The sequence below is a fragment of the Caenorhabditis remanei genome, chromosome IV (genome assembly GCF_010183535.1).
Source record: "Caenorhabditis remanei strain PX506 chromosome IV, whole genome shotgun sequence".
Classification (NCBI taxonomy): Eukaryota; Metazoa; Nematoda; class Chromadorea; order Rhabditida; family Rhabditidae; genus Caenorhabditis; species Caenorhabditis remanei.
The window spans coordinates 21,804,173-21,814,763 of NC_071331.1; the positions used below are offsets into that span (position 1 = coordinate 21,804,173).

Below are 10,591 nucleotides of genomic sequence, written 5' to 3' on the forward strand. Positions count from 1 at the left end.
TTGAAATGCTTGAATATTTAAAAACCGTCAGAAATCGAAAATTGTCTATGACGGCTCAGAAAGTCCATAACGACCTAAAACGGTCAACTGATTTTTTCCGATTTTGGTAGTTTCAGACCACTTGGATCGTCCTAGACTGGCTCAGATCCTTAAACTGTCAAAAATGTTTTTTCGAGCCGAGTTATGAGCTCTCAAACTTTGAACTTTTTCACATGGTATTCCAAATCCGCCGCTTATAAGCCACCGCGCGGAAAGTTTAAGAGCTCATAACTCGGAAAGGCTTTCATGACCACGGTTAAGACACTGACCTTGTAAAGACAAATGATTTATTGAGATTTTGGAAATTATAGAATAATTGAAAATACAAGAGGAAATTTGAGAAACGAAATAATGTTTTTCTTCAAGCATCAGTTTTTCGTCATCTAATTGTTTCCATCTAGCTGTTTCTGCTTTTTTCAAAATGTACTGTGATTTCCCGAGTGCATCTTCACGTTCTCTCAAAGAATCCAGAAACTTTGTCTCATCATTCGAAAAAATTGGTCGTGTCTCTCCAGTGATTTCTTCATAAGTCTTGCAAATGAGAAAAAGCGATTTCCTTCCGTTTGTTGTCCGACGATGTTTTGTGCAGTTTGTGCATGGTACTCTCGGTTCGAAATCGATCGGCCGGCAAAGATCTTGGTCGCAAACACACGGAACCTTGTGTCTGCCGTTTAGAAGTGCATATTTGATGAAACGGATATAATGTCCACGAGCTCATAGTTTTTCATCTGAAAAAATATTTTTTCAAAAAAAAAGTTTTCTATTAGGTTGGTTCATAATTTTCTGCAATTTTCGAGCTTGCTGGTTGTCGTTTTGTTTTCTCGGCACAGGAGTAGTTTTTCGATGTGGTTGTTTTTGTGTTTGGTAGATAGACTCAAGTACTTGCTACAGTTTTAAAGTTTTACTCCTCACGTTTTTTTCTCGCCGAGAACGGAGCTTAGATTTACACGCAACTTTTTGCGTTTTTGAAACCTTATTTTGTTTTCATTCGTTTCTGGTCTAAAAATTATGTCATTAAAAAAGAAGTTGCTGGTGTATGTTAACAAAGGTCTCTTTGTTTCAACGCAAATACTTTTTGATTTAAAAGATTTGACACAAGAAATTTAGATCTGATTGAAAAATTCTTCTCTTTCAGCAGTCAGAGATAGATTTGGAGTTATAGCAGGGAATCGTTGAAGCGGATCTGTATCAAACCACCCGTAGGTTGTCAAGTTCTTTTAGGGTCACTCATGTAACTGTAGATCATGGATGGAAACAAATTATCGGAATGAGAAAATTCGTCGTTACATACCACTCGTTTTGAAACAACATAAGATGATACATCACATGGACCTAAGTTGGTTCTTAGTACTTTTACACCCAACACACGTATGGTCGGGCTATTTATTTATTAGAAATAAATAGTTGAGTTGTTACTCTAACGATGTGAGGAAAGTACAATGTGTGGGCTAAGATTAGCGTCCTCTGGATGTTCTCAAACCGAAAAAAGTGGTTTTTTGAATCTGGTACTCAGTACTCTGGGTGGAGTAGTGGGAACTCATGAACGACGACAGGGAAGTAACATTAGATGTTTACGTTTCTTATTTTGATAAATTTAAAATCATGTGACTTCAGGACGGGGAGATATAACAAAACGGCGATTTCAGTATGACAAAGCTTTTTCATGTGTTGGGAAAGTAACCCACAACAAACTGTTGCCATCTGGCTGGACAATACTTTTTTATTCATCGTATTAATCCAACCTTCTTCTCTTTAATTACAAACATTTAACTTGACTCCAACGACATTAGTAGTATATAGATAAAAAAAGGGGACCCTTAAACACATAGGGGGCGGAGTTTGGGGGGTTTGAGACCCCCCAAACCCCGCCCCCTATGTGTTTAAGGGTCCCCTTTTTTTTTATCTAATTTCGAAAAACAGTAAAATAGGCTCCGCCCCCTGTGTTATAACTTTGCCACGTCATCATTAAGCCACACCTCATATGGTTAAGGGTTACCTTAAAATAATCTTTCTAGCGGATCTGGAAAATACAATATGATCTGTTATCAAAAAATTTTAAATCGAAAATATTTCTATATTATTAATTTTTTGTTATTTCAATTTTACTATTAATAATTGTCACCTACCTCTAACCAAAAAATTAAAATGATGGAAATTGGAAACTGATCGCATTTATATACCGTTCAGTTGAATGATAATCTTTACCACTGTTTCTATTCATAATTTGCTTTTTAGACCCCTTTTATTTCACTCCTTGGAACACCCTCTTCCCACATCCTATATAAAAATTTGACTCCTATATGAAAATGTTAAAAAGATTAAAAATAATGAAAAAAATGGAATATTGTTTGTCTTTATTTTTTTTAAATAAATAATAGGATGGTACAGATTAAATACATATACGTATATGTGAGAGAGTTGTCATTTTTCTTATTTACTGTTGAGAGCATTCATTTCATAAGTATACCTAAGTGATGATTCAGAATGGATATATCAGATGGACTGGAACTGGTTCCGTCCGAACATCGTCAAGAAGTCGAGGAGGAAAACAAAGCTCAAAAAACACTATGATGAAGCAGTTATGACTCTTTAAATAAATGATGACACAGATTAAATAAAATGATGACACAGATTAAATAAATTAAGGCGTTAAATAAATACAGATTAAATAAATATAAGTATTGTCGAAATAAAAAAGTGATACCCGGTGTTTGCGGACGTAGTGCAAAATTATTAAAATTAGCACTAAGTCCGCAAACACCGGGGTATCACTTTTTTATTTTGACAATAGTCCCAATGGAAATGATATTACTTGTTTGAATCAATTATGAATCAAACAAGTAATATCATTTCCATTGGGAAAGCCTCCGCCGTGGTCCGGTAACTTTCGAGTCGGACCAGTGGGAGGTCTGGGTATTCGAGAGTGTACTCGTAGTGTCTCTCGTAGTGATCCATCAAGGGTATGGTGATGAATTCTCCATCATGGAGCACTCGCACCATTTTTGTTCGCGCGCTGTAACAGATTGTAAGGATGTTATGATTAGAAATTTTCAGAGTGTTCACTTACGTGTGTTCCTCGTAGTCCGGGATGACGCGGGTCCAGAGGGTCGGGAGGTGGAGCATGTGGAGAAGCTCCACTCTCACCGACCCCAATGCCGCGAGTTTCCTCGCTAGCGCTCTTCTTGGATTTTCGATTATATCCGAAAGTTGTCCTTGTGCTAAAAGGAGAAAATACAAAGATATAGAATATTAGGTTGGTTCATAATTTTCTGCAATTTTTCGATAAAACTTTGCTTCTATTTTTTCAAATCCAGAAGAAGTTCTCAAACCCCCCAAACTCCGCCCCCTATGTGTTTAAGGGTCCCCTTTTTTTATCTATATACTACTGACATTTAAATGGGAAAGAATCCGAATAGAAAGGGGATATCAAAAAGAAGCAAGTTTCCTTTTTCATTGATCTCGATTAGATGGTCTACGCAGAGAGAATCAGTAAGCTACCAAAATCTTGTCAGAAGACCACCGATGCTGATAAACAATATTTTGAATTCTAGAACTTCTTCTGGATTTGAAAACATAGAAGCAAAGTTTTATCGAAAAATTGCAGAAAATTATGAACCAACCTAATAGTTTACAGATATACCCGTTACAACTAACTTACCGCTTGCAACTTTATTTCTTCCATTGTCGTTTCCTCGCTCAATCCAATTGTTGCCGTCGACAAAATGACGAAGTGACGTAGTCAGACACTGACTGAAAACATAAATTGAATTTGTTAAACTTTGCATAATTTGCTGAAAATTCGCTGAAATTTTGAAAAATTAAATCCGAAAACTCCAGTTTTTTTTTAATTTTGTAAAAATCCTTACCAAAACTCTTCAGATTTTCAATTTCAGATGTCAAACTAAGCTAATGCATGAATGTTTATTCCCAATTTCTTAATTCTTCTGATTTAATCAACTATTTCCCAATTTAGTAACGATACTCACCTCAGATGACTCCACCATATTTGAAAATATAACAGAAATAAATACTAGAATTCAATAAAAATCAATAAAAAAGAGGTGAGGGGGGCCTGCATGCCGGTAGCAAGCCTAGAATGCATATGAGATGTGTGAAGGGGAAAAGATAGGAAAGGAGACTGAGGGGCGGGGCCTCCAGACAGATGGGTCTCTTCGTCACGTACACTGTCTAGACATACCTATCCTAGAGGGATGAGAGATTTACATACAGCCAGAGAGTAATGACATAAAATGAATGACCTCTTCCCCTGCACACGCTATTCAGCCTTGTGGAATCGATGGATGTCCCCCCTCCCCTTGGACAGTTATGTATTTATACATGTCTAAACAGTACATGTGACGCTGTACAAACAATAGCCGTCATTAGGCAACTAGACAGCCACAATGGATGAGAACAGTGGACACTGAAACAGACAGAAGACGAAGAGAATGTTTGAATGTGTACGTAGGATGCTAATGGAGGCTCTCTTACCCCAAGGACATTTATGTAGAGATATGACATGTGACGTAGAGTGTCATGTATCTGGAACGTCAGCCCCGCCCCCTCTGTCCCTTATTCTTCTTTTTCCTGATACACAATTCATTCACTCATAGACCAGCTAGTATGCCGGTCGTCCCTTTTTGTCTCTTCTGATTATTATTGAGTTCTAGTATTTTCTATTTTATGTTGAATACCTATTTGGGGATTGTGACGCTTTTATTAATTCGAGGTGAGTAATTCATGTTTTTTCGGCGGAAAATTTGAAGAATGAAGATCAAAAAAATCGATTTTGTTATTGACTTGCAATCTGAAATTCGAAAATGTTGACCCAAATTTAGTATGTATATAGTTAATTAATAATGTAGAATAGACTTCAAAAATAATTTTCCTAGGACGCCAGAAAACTACGTCCCGGAGAACTCAAGACGTCCACACTGCCACGCCACTCGAGGACACCAGTCATGACGAACGCTGGAGCTCGAATGGTCACAGAGGTGACAATAATGCCCCTCGGGGAAACCACCGAGGCCCCAGTCGCGATTCGGAGGATCCAAACGTTTCAGGAACAATGCACGGACGTCACAGAGAAAGCCACGCCCCACATAGGGAACCATCAAAAGAGAGAGGACGACGCCAACGACACGATTCAACGGGCAGCAGGAGACACTAACTTTATTGAGCCGGGAGTATACTCGAATCTCGTATTCCTTTTTATTGATTTACTTTATTCATGTTATTCTCACATTGGTCCCCCATCCATTTTGCTCTTTCTTTCTATTGGTCCAGTCTATCTACACATATCGCTCTGTCTGACCCTACTGTTAAACTCCGGTCCCAACAGACAGAGCAAAAATATGTTTCTACATAAACTACAGTAATAAAGTTGAGAACCGTCCGGAATCCATAATCGACAGTGTTTTTGGCGATGTTTTGAAAACTTGGTGGCCTAAAATCCCCTCAATTTCGAAACCTAGGCCTCCGAAATTCATGAAAACGATGTAATCGTAATCAGTAAGTCGGGAGCTTTCATAAAAGTACCCACAAGCCCAATGTTGGGTCTCACAACGAAAACAACGGGTTACTGTAGTTTTCGTGGTGGGACACTACAGAGGCTTGTGGGTACTTTTCAGGAAGCTCTCGGCAAGCGGATTCCAGAAATATTGGTTTCATGTAAAATGGGCGGAAACTCAAAGAGTTACGTCTATTTTAGTGGAATATGGAATTTCGAAAAATTTCGAAAATCGGTAACTTTTAGAATTTTAGATGGATTTTGCTGGTTTTAGACTTAAATTAATTGGAATAAGACGAATTTTCAAAGAAATTTTTTTTGAGAGTTCTGCTTATATGAATTTGCGTGATTTTATCGTTCAGGTCAAAGCTCCTCCACTCATTGCGTCTGACAGAGCTGTGGACAGTATGCTCAACCATCACGTATACCATATCTACACAACTGAATTCCAGCACGTTGGCAAATATCGGGTGCTCAATTTGAACCAGGTTGGTTATCACTTGTTTTTAAATTCCCCTTTTTTTCATATATTCATCCTAATTTAGGTCTATCTCGATGCTCGATTCGTTTTTTATTGATGTCATTTACCTGAAAACTTCCGACAGGTATTTTACACTACCATTGTTTTTAGAACTTTTTTTTTTACTTAACTGTACTTAACTGTACTTTAATTTTTGAATTTTTTATTATTTTCATAGTTGTTGGCTTTGAGCTGAAATATACACCATCCGTACATCAAATGGAAGCATTTTTCCTAAATACCTACTTGAACTCTATTCGGAGTACGATTTGAGCCGCAAAAAATATGTGAAGGATCCTCACGTTATTATTTATGTAATCTCTGATTTGCCCTAATAAAACTATTGTAATCGTGTCTATTTTCAAAACTGAAGCGACGCTCTATGAAAATGCCAATTTAATTTTGAATACGAAACACACACCACTTGTCAACGACAAAAAAGAATTGGGACACGGTTTTTGTGTCCCGATCTTATGGACCTTTTTCCACCGAGCCCCAAAAGTTGAATAGAATAGAATTCCCTCTGTTTTCATATACATATTGTTTTCCATTCAACACTTTTTCACTTTTCAATCTCCATTCCTTTTTGACACTGCACCCCACTGACGTCAAACGGTCGGAGACCAGTCATTTCTAGAAATATGTTGTTATCAATGGGACGTCAAAAAGGGTGTTAACTCTTCATCAACACAAACAGAAAAGGACAATTCCACTGATAACAAATTATTGAGAGGCATGTTCCTTCCTCTCCCTGTTAAGACTCTTCACTGATAACAAGATAGTGTTTCTCGAGGACATTATGTGTCTGATCTTTATACTTTTGACAGTTTTTTGCTTGTTATCAGTGAACTACTTTGTTCATACTATCACAAAACATTAAGCTACTTCCCCAGGAACAAATTACATCCTTTTCTGAAGTCATCATGCCTGTTATGACGTAACATAGTTTGTATAAAAGGTCAAAAAAAGAAAGTGTTTCTCAAAGACTTATTTCAGTCATTCATATTCTATTCTATCATATTCGATTCCCCCTTCCCTTCAAAACTAATAATTATTTAGGACAGAAATATCAGAAGCAACCTAATTATAGAACATAATCATTTCAGATTAAAACACAAATCGTGTTCCCAATTAAATTAAAATAATTCAGGTTCCCCGGGATCATGTCTTCCTCATCAGAACAACACTGTCTTATACGCGTATTCCACTGAAATTGACAATATCCCGTTTGTGAATGGTGCCAATAGAATGATCAATTTTGCTCGTTTGTATGGAACAATGGCAAATGTTCGATTAGATACAAAACAGGAGGAGGAGATTGAGTATCACACGGATAAAAAGTATGTTTGGTTTGTGTTATTTTTTTGTTGTATTAGACCGTTTCATTATAGAAGTTTGAGTGATTCTATATTTTCCCATCAACCGGATCCATCACTTGGTTATGGAGACACTACGACTGGAAGTAACTTGTACAATGTTTTGAAGGTTTGTACTATTTCATCTCATCTTTTACTTACATAATATTTCAGAAGTTTCTCACCAATAAGAATGCTTCGATATGCGGAGCCCAAGTGTTTCTATTATTGAAACGATATCCAGATGAGTCAGATGTATCAGACATCATTTCCCAACTTCGAGCAAATCGTGTCATTGTCTACATTGCTGTGGACAGTATCCCATCAGGAGGTTCCAACTCTGCAACACTGTACGAAATGTCGTATCAAACCAATGGATACTGTATGTTTGCCACCGACTCGGATCTCACTAATGTGAGTTTTCTTTTTTTAGAAAAAGTCAAAATTAAATAAAAAATTCACTATTCTGATGAAAATGTTGGCTCTATTACAGTTTAGATGACCTTTGAAAACTCGAACGTCCCAAAAAACTCTTAGACGTCCCTTAAAACATTAAAACGTCCCAAAAAATGTTTGGACGTCCCAAAAATATTTAGACATCCCTTCAACACTAAAAGTCACTGAAAGGGTTCAAGGGACGTCTAAATATTTTATGGGACGTTTAAATGTTTTCTGGTGCGTCTAAATATTCACAACTATATTTTGGAGTTTCAAGGGACGTCTAAACATTTTTTGGGACGTTTGAACGTGGCGCCACCTCTTTAGTTAGTCTAGCTGGATCCTAGCCCAGTCACGTCACCTAACTTGGGGTGAGACCCCGTCCTACGGTTACTCAGCAAGACTGGGTTTCACTAGGATTCTTAGGCCCTTATATAAATTACTCTCATTATTCAGCATATATTATTATTACTCACTTATATTATTCTCTTATATAATCTCTATATATAAACCCATATATACATGCACATATAATCAACACTACTCCACTTTATATAAGCCCGAGGAATCAGGTGAAGGTTGAGCATTCAGAAGGGGTTCTGGAGCAATCTCCCTTCACAGGCGTCTAAGTGTTTTTTGGGACGTTCGAGTTATTAAAGGACACTTAAACTGGAATAGAGTCAAAAATTTATGTGAAAACTTATCATAGTCTCTGTAGTAGACGTTCTGAAATTGATTGTGTATTTTTGCGGCTCTGGGGCAATCCGCAACGAGACATTTTGCAGCCATTCGCTCCACACAGTCAATTTGTTGGTTTTTCAGTGACAACCTGACTTTTTCAGATAATTAATTGTTTGTGTAGTCAAAAAATATACTTTTTGTGGTGTTCTTAAAGGGGACCACAAGAAATTTTCTCCAAAAATGCATAACTATTTTGAAAACAGTTTTTTTTGCGTATAAGTATAGGTTTTGTCGTTTTCAAAACCTTTAAACTTTGATTGTACGGCTAGTTCTATGAGAAAACCATTTTTGTCCCGTAGCCATTTTTGTGTCAGAGTCTCACCACGAAAACTACAGTAACCCCTGTAAATCTTGTTGAGACCCAAAACACACACGATATTTAGATTCAACTCGTTGAGACGGTTCGAATGAGTATAATCATGACAAGGTTTGAAGCAAGTTGGGTCTCGCCACGATTTTCGAGGGTTACTGTAGTTTTCGTGGTGGGACCCAACGTAGTCGAAACCTAGTCTTGTGGGTACTTTTCTGAAAGCTCTCGATAAGCTGAATTCGAAAATGTAGCTTTTGTGTAGATAATGTAAAAACTGACAAAGTTACAATAAGAAATGAGAAAACTACATGTTCGAATATCGCGATGATTACGTTTTTACACATGAAGTATAACCATTATTTTATCTAACAATTTTCAGGGTTTTTACTTCATGACCGCCATACTTGCTGATCCTTACCAATTCATTGCTCAAAATTTTGTGGTTTCTGGATCTGGTCGAATCGAAGTACCGGCTTTCAAAAGTCCAACTCCAGTGGGTGATGAAGAACTTTGTTCATTTGCAATAACTGTTCAGAACCGCAGTAAAAATACTCTACAAGTTAAACTAGACTACTCATAATGTTTGCAGCACTCGACAGTTCATTCGTCTCAATGAACTATACAATTGGAAGTACTGATGGATCTTTTGTTTATGCATTTCCGGGTAACCAATCACTTCCTCTCTATGGAAATGCACAAACTGATGGGGTTTATTGCAACGGATCCCTCTCTTACAAATGGACAATTGACTACCATTATAACACGGATGCACCACAAATCATTCAATTGAGAATGTACAGTGAATAGTAAGTTCCCTCAAGAAATTTAATAATCGCATAAATCGAATGTTTCAGCTATCACGACTTCCTTCCACTGCCAGATTTCAAATGATCAGTTCTTTTTTTTGTTGCAGTTCTTATAAATGATTTCCTGATCGAATAATTTTGTATTCCTTATCACTTGTTTGAAAATCTCTGCAAAACAGTTATTACGAAAATAAATGATTGTCGTGACAATAATAGCACCAGCTATATTGCCACTGGTACAATCTAACTCGTAGATTATTTCCACGTAATTAATAAAATACTGTATGACGTAAGCCATTTCGGTGAGCGGAGCTTTGCCGTGTGAGCTCAACTTTTTTTCCCGATTTTTTCATTATTCCTCTCGATTATCTGGATCCGCTTTAGCTTCACGGACCACGGTGAACTGAATGTCACTCTCAAAGGTGAATTACTTAGCCTACTAACCACATGAAACGGACTAAATACTCTTATCAAGATTTCATTTGCCACGAATGCAATTTTGAATACTAAAAACATTTACTTTATAAACTAGCGTCACCCGCCTGCCGGCGGGGTCCGCTATGCTTCCCGGGTCTTCAAGAGTTCCAGGGCCTGCGGCCCTGAGCCAGAGTAAAACCGGGCCTTCGGCCCTGTTGCCCTGCGTCAGAAATGCTTCCCGGGCCATTAATTATCGCCACCTACTTACTCCTAATTGAAATGAATGAAAATAAATGTGTTATTGTCACTGGTTTGGCCTTGGTCATTGAAAGGTCACGAATGTATTTTCACTGAAAAACACTTAAAAATACAAACTTTTCAAGCTAAAAAAAAGTGACTTTCACTTTACGGCTCATAGCTCGGTCACCAATGATCGTATCAACACCAAATTTTTCA

General features: G+C 37.4%; 2 protein-coding genes across 2 annotated transcripts; one reads left to right on the plus strand and one right to left on the minus strand.

Moving 5' to 3' along the window:
• Positions 1–2,871: 2,871 nt before the first annotated feature.
• GCK72_015677 (uncharacterized protein) lies at positions 2,872–4,043 on the minus strand (the record flags this gene model as incomplete). Its single annotated transcript, XM_053731061.1, has 4 exons — positions 2,872–3,052; positions 3,107–3,257; positions 3,698–3,830; positions 4,026–4,043. The coding sequence occupies 4 exons, from the start codon at positions 4,041–4,043 to the stop codon at positions 2,872–2,874; spliced, it is 483 nt and encodes a 160-aa protein (XP_053585833.1).
• A 1,840-nt stretch (positions 4,044–5,883) lies between these two features.
• On the plus strand, positions 5,884–9,803 carry GCK72_015678 (uncharacterized protein; the record flags this gene model as incomplete). Its single annotated transcript, XM_053731062.1, has 8 exons — positions 5,884–5,953; positions 6,001–6,036; positions 7,219–7,408; positions 7,460–7,553; positions 7,598–7,837; positions 9,292–9,454; positions 9,502–9,718; positions 9,767–9,803. The coding sequence occupies 8 exons, from the start codon at positions 5,884–5,886 to the stop codon at positions 9,801–9,803; spliced, it is 1,047 nt and encodes a 348-aa protein (XP_053585834.1).
• Positions 9,804–10,591: the final 788 nt, after the last annotated feature.